We start from the raw sequence: 15,209 nt of genomic DNA on the forward strand, positions 1-15,209 counted from the left end.
GGTCGAGTCTTCTTCGCCGGTGGTTCCGACGAGGTTGAACGGCGCGGGGCTCCAGATGTTTTCGTCGAAGCCACGCTGCGCACGGAGCCCACCTCCGACTGAGGGTATGCTCCCGCCCCGTCATTTAACCACGATACCAGCCGCCGATTCGGATCTTTCAGGGTTTTCTGGGAAAAACCCTTACATATTTCACACTGGTCTGCCGAATGGTGAGGGTGGAGGCAATAAATACAATCTAGATGGCCGTCCCCCTCGTAAACCTTCTTCAATCCGCACGTGGCGCACGGGCGAAAAAGAGGTTTGCCCGACATTCTGGTAAGACCAAAAAACCTCAGGGGCTTGTTCGGTCAACCCAGCGAGTAATTTCAACGATAGCCTAGAAAGTAGAGACTACGCGAGGAGATCCCACTATCTTTGGAGACGGTTGAAATCTGACGGGACCCGCAGGGGCGGGGCTTTTATACCATTACGTCCTATGGGGCATGCGTGGACGGCCCGGCCCCGGAGAGGACGTAGATGTGGATAGGACACACAAGTGTCAGAGGTTTTTCCTATAGGAAACAACTATATGTGTACCGAGGGTTCCCAGTCTGACGACGGGGAATATTCTAAGCATGTGAATCCATGAAAGATCCAATGCTGGAGAAATATGTAGTTATCCTGACTGAACTGAGCAACGATGTTCCGAGGCCCCACGAAGCGCGGAAGAACAGAACTGAGCAACGGACGCAGCGCGTGGCCATTTATGGGCATGGTGACGTCGGCGCCGATACGGTGGCCGTCGAGGGACATCGACCTCTACAGAAAAAATTTCCGAGGCCAGCAAGCTGGAAACGTATTATCAAAGATCAGGAATACGTCGGAGGACACAATCCCTTCGAATGGACATATTGGGAAAGACTGGCTATGAGGAGAATCAAGAATACCCAATATTAAACCAGTATATAAATTGCTCATACAAGATGGCATTGGGAAGAGCAGCGCTCTTGCGCCTCAATGGGCAGAAGTTCAAAGAATTAAGAGTTGAAGCCACTGAAATGTTATCCTACTCTGATTAGTGAATGGCCATCTAACAGTAAGCATTGCTGAATACAATACAAAATACAGAGGCTTTACTACTCCACAGCAGGGGTTTTACCTTATGAAGTTAGTTCCCTTGCCTGTGGTGAGGATGTAGCCAGATTGGAAAAACATGTCCATCTGATGGAAAATAGACCTCACCAGGGGAACATTGCTTTGTGGATACAGAGCTACACTATTAGCAAAAGGAGCTGCATAAGATAAGTAAAGTCATTCAGCTTGGTTTGCTTCACAAAAAGCAATCTTGGCTCTATGGAAGACAGCAGGAGCTGTGTATACAGCATGTTTAAAAACTACTTTTGCAGCTTTGTGCATCAGAAATAAAGAAAGTTACAAGAAAAGCTACAATCCAGAATTGATGAAGACTAAAAGGTTTTTATTAAAACTGTTAAAGATGCATAAAGTACCAAAACCTTGAATGATACAGGAAGAGGAATAATACTAAAAGGAAACCGTATATGCTCCAATTCGGTGGGGTAAAAATATGATTGTTTTCCAGAACAGTACGTTTTGAAATGTAACTTTGCAAATATTGCATACACGGGAAAGGCTCCAGTAGTCATGATGTACCTTCCTAATCTTAACTAAGGAGCTTATATTTTAAGATCAACTCCATCGCTGGAAAAGCAAACTGTGTGCGGAACAAAGACAGTACAACATATGCAATGGTATAGCACCACTACTTTGTATATATGCTGTACTTAATGGCTCCAATGTTCACATTCGGGAAATGTTGCCAGCACTGTTATAACTTGTTGGATTGATTTATAAATGTCAACTGTGGCCAAATATATCCTCCGACAGGTCTATGACACTAGTAAATGGACTGTCGGCCCAAAAAAAATAATTTGTCCATGGAAAACCAGGATTTGAGAGTTTATCCGATGGAACACATTTGATGGTGGCACAGAAAAGATTGAGAACCCTTGAAAAAAATCGAATGTTGTTTATCAACAACACAATGTATGTTTTACAAATTAAAAGATGCAATTAATAAACCAACAACACAGTTTGTAGCTCTAACACTTATACTTCCTGCAACTAGTTTTACAACCATGAAACACAAATCTTATGGTCTGGAAATTGACAGCCAATATACTTGCTTTCTTTTTAGTTAGAATCAATATTTCTTCCCTCCCTCCTCTACAGGCTTTATTTACCATACTGACAAATGTGCGACTTTCCAAATACAAATAGGATAGCAATGTGGACATACTTCCCAAATCTCAGAAAACACCAGTTTAAAGTACAGACCTCTGGAATGTTTTATGGACTGCAAATTGAGAAGCAAACTATTTCAGAGAGGTCGCTACTAAAATTAACTGTTTTACACAGTTGACAATATTTCTCTCTTTAGGTCTGTCTATGGTGAGCACTTATCAGGGGTACATTAACAGATAAACTAGCCAGAATGTCTCTGAAGAGCATAGTCACATTTTTAGAACCAGTTTGAAAACACACATTTCCAACACCATTTGGCTGCTAATTATGGATTTTCTATTTTGGAATAGCTGCTATGTTTGCAGCACTACTACAGATGGCGGAATATTTCTCTAATTACAATAATGAAGTGAATAACCAAAATCAGATCAATGTACATTTTAATATTTAGCAAAAGGAAAGATGTATTTTTCAGGTGAAACAGTAAAAACATTCAATGTTTTACTAGTGTCAGATCAAACACCACTACTGAAAAATCATTCTTGCCATCTCACATTGTGTAAGTCTGTCAAGTTCCAGCCAATGGCATCCTGTCCTTTTTTCTGTTTGTAATAGTATGGTAGAAGTCAAAGTACATTTCTTCCAGAATAGCAAGGGACACAGCAAAACATTGAGAAAACCATGGAAACACCTGTATCCAGACCACACATTAGATTTTGATAAGTTCACATGTTTCATATTACAAATTCACACTATCACCCTCCAACCAGAGCTGCATATGGAGAGAAGCGTATGAAAAAAAGATGGTAAAAATTCACCGGCTATCACTATTCTGGTGTCTAGTATTACAAATGTTCATGTTTATTTCTGTATGCCTTAGAATTCATTAACATAACACTTAAAACACGTCGCTACCTTATGAATTCAGTTAGCTCGTTTGTGTCGGGGACACAAACAATTTTCCATCACCTGAATTACGGTAAGAACTTTGTACGTTTCAGTTGGTTTTTACATGAGAAAAGTTATTAAGCAATGGGATTTCAGTTGTCGTTTTTGCACACAGCCAACAGTGCCATTGACATTGCCCAATAGAATCAGCAGTAATGCTGAACACTGATTTACGTCTTGTTTTTTGAGAGTTTCAGATAAATACATGCACAAATAAAATTGTACCGTCTTAGCCCAAAAAGAAAGCAAACTGTTGCACAACGATGGCATCACACCAGGACACATGAAGGCTACCAACAGTGCAGCTGTACACTTCCATTCTGGGGGCAGTTGAAAGTGGTGGTGTTCTTCAGAATGAAACATGGTGAGGGAAGCAAATAAATCGAATTTTAATTTTTTGAAAAATACAGTAGTGTTCTTGTCTAAAGCATGGTTTTCCTCACCAACAATCAATCTTAAAAAGCAGACAAATATGTTGATCTTTACAGAGAACTCGGTCTCCAATGTCTGAAAATGCTTGTTGCCATTGTTTGCCATCACTGACCATCTGATAATTCTGATAAATGTTTGCCTTGCATAGTAGGCTGAGCGCAGGCCTCTGTAAAGGAGCAAACATCCGAGGAAGGTTGAGCAGCACACAAAGAGGATATTTTGTATTTTTGGATGCTCACTTTAAAAACAAATGACAAAGGGTAGCAGCGAAAGCAAAAAAGTCAAATGCATCTCCTTAAGTAACAGTGCTGAGAAGTTTGAAATAGGCCTTTTACCACAGAATGACCCACCTTTCTTAATTTAAAATGTTTTAACTTAAAAGCGTCCAGAGAAATGCCAGGCATTGCATGAAATCAAGGGCCGCCCAATGCTTGATATCAGGTTGAACACATTTTCGTGATTAAGTGGAAGCCTGGTTTCCAATACTACTGCTTTCACATTACCATTTTGGAAGAACATGCCCCAGTAAGAAGAACCATGCTTTAGCAGAACAAACACTCCAACAGGATAGGATTTCCGCAAAAAAGTGACCACGCTGAAGCAAATGTGCGCAAACGGATTGGACATGTTTTAAGGAAATCAGTTTAGAACAGACCTTGTATCTCGTTGATGTTACTGATTAGCAGGTGGAATTGGTGCCTCAGAGAGCAGCATGTGATCCTCTAACTTTCATTTCCATCTCTTGGAGGCCAGTGCGAGGTTTCTATGCTTAACAGAAAGTGTTTAGTAATTCTGAGCGTGGAGAAAAACGACAGCACAGCTTTGCGAGAACACTGAACAATAAGAATGGATGAAGATGGAAATATGCACAGCGAAGTTACAGGGCTTCAGTTCAGACAAACCAATCTTCACCTAAGAGACTTCGGGAACACATGCCCACAATTGTTAGAGGCCAAGAGAACGTAACTTTCCCATTCTACTGAAGGGCACTATACTAAAGGTTATCAGGGAATTTTACCGTACTATGTCTGCTACAAATGTTTTTGGATTTATATTTTTTTAAAACAAGCGCCAAATGGATGGGGTCAAATGCAAACTACGATTGTGAATGCAGACTCCTAGGCGGCTTGTCTTGATCCATTTGGAGTCATGTGTCAGGCATATCTTTTTGGCTGTTATGTTGCACTTTCCAAGGGCACTGCTAAAGACGTGTGTGCGTATTGAGCTCTCATATCTTCCAGGCAGTGTGCATTCAAGAGTACAACACAAGGTTGTTTTGTAGTCTTCATCTTAGGACACGAATTCTTGCTACAAATAAGCAACCAATACACTCCATACCTGCTATTTTACACATTTTACTAGAAGCACCATGTGATGCAAGAGGCTCGGGTTTTTGTACAGCGAGGGGGTGCTTTTCAGGAAAGAATTTGATTCAGACAAAGTGAAGAATGCATTTAAATCACCCCTTTCCTTATTCAATTTACTAATGGCATTTATACTTTTTACCCATTTCCGTTTCCGAGAAATTGGGTTCATGTCGCCTTTAGAGTTTGATGTGGAAAGAACGGAGGTAGAGAATTTTCAGCATTCTGTTTTTATCTTGTGTTTTGCTTTGTGGGCTCGTTTACAATGAACAGCAGAAGCAACCAGGTGACAGTGGCTGATTCATTCAGTGTATCTGATGCCTATTTCAAAATCCATTGTTCTGCCAGATAAAACAAAAACAAGGAAAGTGGTATTCCAGTTTGATTTTTCCTGTACAGCTTGAAGCACCAATACATTGCTGCCCATTAAATGTCAAACAAGTTTCCATCAAATATTTCCTCCAAACCATTGAATCATTTTCAAGTCAAAGTCCTGCAGTTGGAGGAATTTTTGGACGCCTTAGGCTACGGTTAACACAACAGTAATGTTATTTGGAACCGGCAAGGGCTTTGGTGAAAGCAAATCCACTTCCTTGCATGACAGAAAATTAACTAATAAAGTATTGGGAGGGATTTCAGGTCACAGCCAAAATTGTAATTGCAACACATCCTTTTCTAAGATGTAAATCAAATAACCTTACTGTAGACAATACCCCCCTTGAGGATACATTTCTAAAGCAGTATGTTGGAGTTTAGGAACAGCCACCTAGCATGGACCAGTTTTGGTTCTGCGTTTAAAGGTTTAACACTGTGCATTAGGTTTACAAAGAAGAAGATACAGTCGCTTGATTAAAACTTCCAATCAATCGGTTTCACTTTCTTCAACACCATGCAAGCTAACCTACGGAGCAGAAGGGGTGCATTATCACTTAACTACTCCACATAAACCATAATAACAGGAACCTGCACCTCATGGACCGCTACCAACCTTCGTCTAAAGGCAGAACAGTACCATGGGGCAGAGGCATCACTGGCTGTGGACATAAAATACCTACCACAGGTCACTTTAGTCTTCGCTTGCTCCTCCTTTCGAGCTGCTTTGGCCTTGCACCCTCGCCTCTTGCTAGTGGCACGACCTTTCCTTCCCCTGTTCACTTTCATCCTCTTATTGGAAACTGAACCTGGAAATACAAGCAAAACATTTTAGTGAACCTACTGACCATGTAAGCTTATAGCCAAACATAAAAAGTAACTTGCCACCTCAATGCTATACATACACAAAGCACACAATTTCGTACTCGCCAAGAGCATATTTTCAATTGCCAGTTGGACCAATTACAAATCTAGGGAGGATAGCTCATGGGCAAAGCACTTGCCTTGGAGGCAAGACGATGCGGTGCAATCCCCCGGTAAGCGTTTGGAAACCTCCGGGTATTAAGAGTTATAAATAACCAATTATAATTTTGGGGGATGCTGTTAAAATGGATTTAGAATCTGTCCTGATGGACAGATTTTAGGAGGCCACCGTAATTACAGTGAGCAGGGAAACTCCAAGGTTAGCCAAAACCTAATCAAGGGATCAATGGAGAGCAGACATGAGAGACTGAGTGGAGTCAGGGGTCCACAATGAATCCACTCAGTGAAGAACACACTAATTCAGTTTAGACAGGTAAGTATAAAAACACTACATCTATTCTAAACCCAAAATATACACTATAAAATTAAACTAGCAGGTGATCATATCGCATAACACTCAATTATAAGACAAGCATTACTTACCGTAATAGCATTTCTGATGATTGTATCTGCTTAGATTGACATGCTGTGCATATAGTCAGACATCTAGTGGTAATTGCAGAGTATTGCATTTTGTCTTTCGGGAATCGAAAGGGGACGTCGACATGGGCATGCTTGTAAAACTATACCAAACGTGACGTGTAGTGTACCCAAAATCCCTCACGCGTCGAGGTCCCTCTGGTTGTGTTTATTCTGCCTTATGACTAACCTGAGTGAGTACAGATAGAGAATAGTAAGAGGTCTATGTTCCTTCTACTCCGAGCGGGGAGGAAGGGTGGGCGCATGCGAGATACAATCATCAGAAATGCTATTACAGTAAGTAATGCATGTCTTCTGATGCTTGTAAAACTGCTTAGTCACATGCTGTGCATAGACTAGCGAGCAGTACCCAGAGTTGGATGTGGGGTGTGAGAAGGAACAGTAGTAAAGAGATGTCTTAATACCGCTTCTCCCACCTCAGAAGACTTCGAGTGAGTGCCTAGGCAGTAGTGTTTTGTAAAGGTGTGCATAGAACTCCAGGTTGCTGCTTTGCAAATGGACTTGAGAGGAACATTTGCAATGAATGCTATGGAAACCCCAGTGCCCAGAGTAGAGTTTGCTCTAGGCTTGAAAAGCAGATCTCTCTTGGCAAGAGTGTAGCAGTGTGTGATGCATTTTACAATCCACTTTGAGATGGTCGACTTAGAGACTGGGACCCCACCCTATGTAACCAGCCGCCACTGAAACGTAAAACTGATTTGTCTTCCTTAGTGGTTTCTTTTTTCCCCCCAGATAATATAGGCCTGCCCTGTGCACAAAGCATGTGAAGGCTTCTTTCTGCCACGTTAGTGGGGTTCTGGAATAAGGTGGGTAGTTCTACTGATCGGTTCACATGGAACTTTGAAATGAATTTAGGTGCAAACCTTGGGTGAGTGTGCAAAACCACCTTATCTTCATGAATTGTGACAAGTGGGTCTTGAACTGAAAGGGCCTGTAATTCACTGACTTCTTATTGAAGTGACTGCCACTAGGAAGGCGGTCTTGTAATTGAGCGCTTTAAGGCTAGCCTTATGCATAGGTTCAACCATTAGTCTAGTTAATACCACATTTAGGTCCCATCCGGCAGCTGGGTTTAAAATTGAGGGGATGAAGTCTTTTAACCCTTTCCATAAAAGTTTGGATCACTGGGATCTATCTTCCAACATGACACCTTCTTTTGGGACGTAGTGCAAGCTGAAAGTGCATCTAGGAGGACCTTCAGGGAATTAAAAAACAGACCCGAGTCCAGTAGATGAGTCAGGTATAAGACAACATGTGCTGGAGAGCAGTCTATGGGATTGATGCTCTTAGAATGGCACCAGATAACCAAGCGTTCCCATTTATTGGAATAGCAATATCTGGTGTTCGGCTTTCTAGCCTCTTTAAGAATGTCCATCTATCTCAGAGGAAGTTGGATGCGCCCGAACTCTATGACTTCAGGAGCCAGGCTGCTAAATTCAGAGTTTGCGGGCAGGGATGTAGTGTTTACCCCTTGTCTTATGAGAATGTTGTATGGGCAAGATAGCTTCATCGGAGGAGAGATTTGACATCGCCATCAGATGGGAGATGCAGGGTTGGCAGGCCCACATAGCCTCCGCCAGAATCATTACTGGTTTCAGGTGCATCCTGTGCACTATCTAGTTGAATAAGGCAGCTGGGTTGTTGGGGGGGGGGGGGGGGGGGGGTTGGTTCAGCGGGGGACAGGGTGGTGGAGAAGCAGACAAATTTACCTGACCATGTTATCCAGAGACCGTTCCCCTTGGAGCGGTTCTCGGGGTACCTGGAGGCATAATCTGGGCATTGTGCATTCTCCAAAGTTGCCAACAAGTAGAGCTCTGGAAAGCCCCATTCCTCGAAGATGTTGGAGACCATGCCTTCGTGTAATTGCCATTCGTACTCTGTGGGTAGAGGGAAGTCTCTGCTGAGCACGTCTGCCAGAAGATTGAGTTCCCCTGGAACGTGTTGAGACAGGAGTAACATCCTGTGTTTGAGAGCCCACTTCCAAATGTTCTGGGACAGTTTGGTTTACCCAGGAGAGTGTGCGCCCCCCGTTTGTTCAGGTAATACATGGCGTGGTGCTGTCTGTGAGGACCAGTACTGTCTTCCCCTGTAGTTCTGTTTGGAAAGCCTTTAGGGCTTTGAACACTGCTAACAATTCCAACAGGTTTAGGTGGTTGGATGCTACCGCTGGGGACCAAAAGCCGTGCGATGAAGGAGGTGAGCCCCTTACCCCATCAGAGATGCGTCCGTGGTGAGAGTGGCTTCTACTGTGGGGGTGGTGGAGGCCTTCCCCCTCCAAGAGGGTTTTCCCTCGACCACCACTGCAGAGAGAGTACGAGGGCTGCCCAGACAACCACTACTAGACAGGGGTTGGGAACCCTCACAATATTCTTCCGACCTTCGATGTGCCTTTCGCCGTGTCCTTCGGCCTATTAGCCGCCGAGATAATGTTTGCGAGGATCTCGTGGCTCTCTGGCGTATCTAGGAGAAATTGACGTGCCCAACTGCTTCGTCGTGATTTTTGGCACCGCCAAAACCTTTGGCGCTGATGCGCTCTTATGAGGCGTCTCAGCACTCCTGTGGTGTTTGATGCCGACGCCATTCTGACTTGATTGCCCGGACGCATGCTATAGAGATGGTTGCGTGGAGAACTGACATTCCTGAGGACCGGTGGGTTCAGTCGAGAGTATCGGCGTACCTGTTGACGTTTGTGTCCTTCCCGACGAGTCCGTCGAGGAGGCTCGGGGGGTTGTGTGCTTGCCTTTACCTGATGTGTCCCCTTGTCGCAGGCGTGTACTTTCTCCATAGCAGAACCGGTGGCCTGCCTGCCGGTGATGGACATCTCAGAACTTGGCTGTTCTACAGATAGGTCAATGGCCTCCAAATCAGACCCATGGCTGTCGCTTACCTCGTCACTCGCGGCGGGGGAGCCACTCTCGGCCTGCTGCATGACAAAGGCGGTCCACAACTTTACTTGCTGTTATTTTATCGTCTTCGGACGGAATAGTTTTCAAGACCGGCAGGATTCATCTTTATGATCTTGAGGTAGACACTTATTACACCTCCAGTGTATCTCTTTCCATGGGTACTTGCCGTTGCAAGAAGGGCAACACATAAAAGGAGTCTTGTCCATAGCTCAGGTTAATAGCGAAAGCAAAACCAGAAGAGAAAAGAGGGGAGAAGGAAGTGCATTCTTGAAACGAAACAGAACCCCGAGCCCCACTCTCCCTACTGTGCAGGCCTGGCCACAGGGCCGAGGCCACGCAGTCCACAGCGTCGACCAGAGCATGAGCCGCCAAAATCTGCAGTCGCCTTCAGCATTGGTTCTGAAGTTGTCGTCGGAGAAAGACTGACAAATATTAAACAACGGGAGGTCGTGGACAAAGAAATATATCTTAGCAATTTGAGCTCCACTTAAGGCGACCAGCTAGCTGGGAGGAAACAATCTGAAGGACCTCGATGCGCGAGGGATTTTTGGGTACACTACACGTGACATTAGGGATAGTGTTACAAGCACTCCATGTCGATGCCCCCTTTCGATCCTCGAAAGACGAGATGCAATACTCCACGATTACCACTAGATGTCAGACTATATGCACAGCATGTGACTAAGCAGATTCACAAGCATCAGAAACATATATACAGTCACTAGAGGTTCTTATATATGCATTCAATAACTTAATCAAGAAAAACGAAGTTATGCAGTAAGATCGAACCAAGTCACAAGAAATATGCCGTAGCTTCAGAAATCCGAATGGTCACAATGCTTCCCCCCAGAAAGTTTCTGATGTAGGTAAGGATCTTGTGTAGGTGAATGCCCCAGAGAATATGTGCAACAAAGTTATTGGAAGGTAGAAGTGGGGTTCTATAAAAAAGAAAAGGAATGGAAGAATACCTCAGGTTTATTCGAAAGAGAACAGGGGGTTGGGGGGCTGACATATGCTTTGTGTTTACCCGTGTGTACGTTTTCCCGCTGGTGGTTTCAATGCAGGGCTTGAAAAATCTAGCACACTAGCATTGGCGAGCAGTTTTTATGAAGGGCAAGCACCATTTGCAGGCTACTCGACCTTGCCAGCGGGTATGGGGATGTTAGAAGAACAACTTACTTACCGCGGCTAACCTTTCGACTGGATGTTCCTCCCACATATTCCTCATCTTTGACACTTGTTGTCCAGCTTAAGCTGCTTCGGAAGAGGGTGCTGTGCGTCAATGGTGTTGAGTCGATGTCCCTCGAAGGCCTCCGTCCAGGATGATGTCATCAAAAGCATATATAGCATGCGCAGCGCAAGTTGGCCTCAGTTTTGTTTTTCCTACCTTTAACAGCAGAGATACCCGCAAACACAGGAGTGGCCATACTTAGCCTTGATGGAACGGAAGCTGTAATAGCACAGCAAAGTCTACTGAGGGGTAGGATGAGAGGGCAATGAGGAATACGTGGGAGGAACATCCAGTCGAAAGAACGTTACCTGGGGTAAGTAACTTGTTCTTCGAATGGATTGTGCCCTCCCAAGTATTCCTCACCTCTGACAGACTCCCGCAGCAGTATTTGGTTTAGAGCAGGGAGTAGAATTCATATATTTGCATCGACGGAGCGAAGGACTGCCTTGCCGAAAGTACCATCCTGACCGAGGGAACATTCTAGGCAATAATGCTCAGTGAATGTGTAGATGAAGACCACGTTGCCGGTTCACAAAGTGTTTTAATTGGAACACCCCTTTACAGGGCAGTAGAGTTAGCCATGCCCCTGGTGGAATAGGCCCTTATAGGTTCAGGAGGGACTTTTCCTGCCAGCCTGTAACATTCTGAGATTGCCAGAATCATCCACCTGGATACGGTCTGTTTAGTAAAAGCCTGAACCAGCTTATGTCCTGTGTATCCAATGAAAAGTTGATCATCAATACATATCTTAGACATTCTTGATATCTAAAAACTTAATGCTCTGCGGGGTTCTAACCTATGTAGTCTTTCCTCCTCCTTGCCAGGATGAGGTGGGCAATGGAAAGATGGTAGAACAATTTTATGACCTATATGAAAATCCAAAATTATTTTGGGCAAAAAAGGTGCGACCCTTAAACAACCCTATCCTTGCAGAAGATAGTAAAGTGTGGCTTGGAAGAAAGTGCATGCAACTCGCTCACTCTAAGGGCTAAAGTTAGAGTTACCAATATAATGGTTTTAAAGGTTAACAACCTTAAAGGACGAGAGTAAAGGTTCAAAGGGAGCACACATCAACAAATATTATAACTAGATTAAGGTCCCAAACTGGAACCTGGAAAAGAGATGGAGGTAACACATTAGTGAGCCCCTTTGGAAATTGTGTCACCAGTGGAATTTTGAAATCGGAACATTCCCCTGTCAAGCGCTTAAAGATGGACAGCGCTGCCTAGTAGCCTTTAAATGGTACCAATCTGGAGCCACAGATTTGCTAAAGATAGAAGAAAGGATGCAACTTCTGGTGTTTTATATAGGATAGGATCTACATTCTTCTCCCTGCACCAGTAGCAGAATGTATTCCAACGGCACAGACTTTGTTGCTGGACTTCTGGCCGAAAGCAAAATCTCCATTACGTCATACGGGAGGTCCCAATCCTTATATCTCAGCCTTTCAGAACCCAAGCGTGAGGGTTGAGTATCTTGACCTCTGGGTGGAGAACCTGACCCTCCTGTCGCGAGAGAAGTTGGTCTCTTTGTGGAAGACGTATCGGAGGACAATTGGACATGTCCAGAAGGTCCGAGTACCACGTCTTCCTGGCACAATCCGGGACATTTAGGATCATGTTTCCCGAACCTTTTCAATCTCCTGCTCAAATGAGGAATTGAGGAATGACGGGGACTGGAGGAAACACGTACAGGAGTGGAAACTCCCAGTCCACTACGAACGTGTCTCCTAGGGCCCCTTTTGGGGGAAATTCCCTGGAGCAATACCGTCCGCACTTCTGGGTGACCTCGGTCGCAAACAGATCTACTTGAGGGGTTCCCCAAAGGGTGAAGATCCCTTGAAGGACTTCCTGAGCTAGTTCCCACTCGTGGGAGACCATGCTCTGCTTGTTTGGAGTGTCCGGGGCATTCTCTTCTCAGGCTAGGTTAACTGCTGATAGAGAAATTCCTTCTAGAATTGCCCAGTACCAGAGCTGCATTGCCTCTGCACAGTGGTAGTGACCCTACACCACCTCTCTTGTTGAGGTAGTACCTGTCCACTAAGTTGTCCGTCATCATCAGGACATTCTTTCCCCGCAGAGGGCAGTAAGGCCTTCAGTGCTACTCTGATTGCCCTCAGCTCCAAAAGGTTGTTATGTAGTTTGGACTCCGATGGACACCAACGACCACGGACTGTCAGGTCGTTGGCATGGGCTCCCGACCCTGTGAGTGAGGCGTCCGTCACTACTGTTATCTCCGGCCATGGTTGCCAAAAAGGTTCTCCCTTCAGAATATTGTCCTGGCAGGCCCACCACAGAAGATACTGTGAGACCAAGGTTGGAATCTGAAAAAGATCTGACATCTTTCCTGATAACTGGGACCATTGTGTTCTGAGAGCCCATTGAAGGGACCTCATTCACAGGCGGGCCTCTGGCAACAGAAAAATGAAGTATGCCATGAGGCAGAGCAACCTAAAAAATAAAAATAAACAAATACAAATCGAAGGCTGGAGACGCACGCACTCTGGAATTTGGTGACCATCTGTAGAATGTCTTGAGCCCTCACCTCAGGTGGCAAACTATTTCCCAATGATGTATCTAGTACATCTCTGATGTACGGGACCTTTTGAGAAGGTGTCACATGGGACTTCTTGTAATTGAGGGAGAAGCCCAGTGTGTGAAGACAGTGGCAGGTGACATTGAGATGATCCCAGGCTGGTTTGGGAGAATGCGCCCTGATCAGCCAATCGTCCAGGTAGGGGTAGACGTGAATCCCCCCCCTTTCCTGAGACTCGCTGCCACCACCGCCATCAGTTTGGTGAAAATCCTTGGGCGAAGGTCAGCCCAAATGGCAGAACTCAAAATTGATAATGAGAATTGCCAGCCACGAACCTCAGGTATTTTCTGTGGTCGATATGGATTGGCACATGAAGGAACAAGTTACTGTTGTTCTCCAGAATGGGTCTGGCATGGATTAACATGCTCATGAATATTCCCCCTCAGGCTGGGAATCCTCGGTAAAGAAAAAAATCAGTTTCAGTTTTGTTTCTGAAATGTCTTTCTACTAGAAACCAATCACTGGTCTCTGGGTCATACTGCCCCCAGCCAACGACGGCCCTCTACCTAAGCCCCTCCTCCGGCAGGCATCTTCAGATTTGGTAGCACGTAAAGTGGCAGTAGGACGAAGAGAAGAGCCACAGAGGGGTAGGTAGCAGGGTGCGCATGTGAATCCATGCCAGACCCATGCTGGCAAACAACAGTTATAGGTAAGTAACTTGTTCCTTCTCCAGCATGGGGTCTGGCATGGATTCACATGCTCATGAATATAAGAATACATAGCAGTATACACATGCACAACCACGGGAGGTGGCAAGGCTCAACATTAAGCAATACAACAACTCAACATTAAGCATCTGTTACCGCCTCACAAGGCTCACCTTAAGCAAAGAGGTTGCGCAGCACTGCCTGGCCGACTCTGGACTCCTCCCTGGAATCCCCGTCGACGCAGTAGAATCTCGTGAAGGTATGCGTCGACCTCCACGTAGCAGCCCTGCAGATGTCGAGCAGGGGCACACCAGACAGAAATACCGTGGTAGCAGCGATCGCTCTGGTTGAATGGGCTCTCTGACAGCCAGGCAACGGCCGGTTTGCCAACCGGCGACAGTGCATGATGCAGCCGGACAGCCATCTGGAAACGGAAGCCTTCGAGAGGGCCTTCCCTTGGTTCACAGGTCCAAAGTTCATAAACAGCTGTGATGTCATCCAAAAACCCTTTGTGTGGTCCGACACCACCTCTCCCTCCTGTAGGATCTCTAGGGCCACCGCCCTCTGGTTATCCGGGAGGAAAACCAGTAGGGGAGCGATCTTAAAACCATAACTCCCTGTCGTAGCGGGCCACAATCGCGAGGGCGCTGGCCGCTTTGCTTTAATGGTAGTCACCGCCGACGAGATGACCCGTCGTCCCATGAGTCCAGTTTCTTCCCTTTGCCGTCCGTTGGCCGCTTTGCTTTAATGGTAGTCGCCGCCGACGAGATGACCCGTCGTCCCATGGCGTCCAGTTTCTTCCCTTTGCCGTCCAGCGGAGATGTCGAAGTTGACGCCGTCACCCCCGCCGCTTTCTTCTTGGCTGCCTCGGAGACAACCGAGTCCGGGGTAGTCTGTGCCCTAAGGCACATGGGGGGTGGAATCCGGAACCCGGTACTTCTCGTACCGATCTCTCTTGGCACGGGCCGTGGATGGGTTCTTCAGGAGCAACAGCCCCTCGTCCCAGATG

The 15,209-nt window shown here is 45.5% G+C and overlaps 1 protein-coding gene across 2 annotated transcripts in view; it reads right to left on the reverse strand.

The window, feature by feature from the left end:
- DEDD2 (death effector domain containing 2) overlaps positions 1-15,209 on the reverse strand; it is a 368,727-nt gene that overhangs the window by 222,118 nt on the left and 131,400 nt on the right. The window contains exons 4-5 of one of the 2 annotated variants that reach the window (XM_069640950.1): positions 6,041-6,166; positions 2,665-3,536 (exon numbers count right to left, since the gene is read on the reverse strand). In XM_069640950.1, coding sequence (XP_069497051.1) covers positions 3,250-3,536; positions 6,041-6,166 — 413 coding nt within the window. In that variant the 3' untranslated portion in view covers positions 2,665-3,249. Of the gene's footprint in view, positions 1-2,664; positions 3,537-6,040; positions 6,167-15,209 lie in introns of those variants that run through there. The other variant, XM_069640949.1, reaches the window with a different exon arrangement.

The sequence above is a fragment of the Ambystoma mexicanum genome, chromosome 1q (assembly GCF_040938575.1).
Source record: "Ambystoma mexicanum isolate Mex_15411 chromosome 1q, UKY_AmexF1_1, whole genome shotgun sequence".
NCBI classification, from domain to species: Eukaryota; Metazoa; Chordata; class Amphibia; order Caudata; family Ambystomatidae; genus Ambystoma; species Ambystoma mexicanum.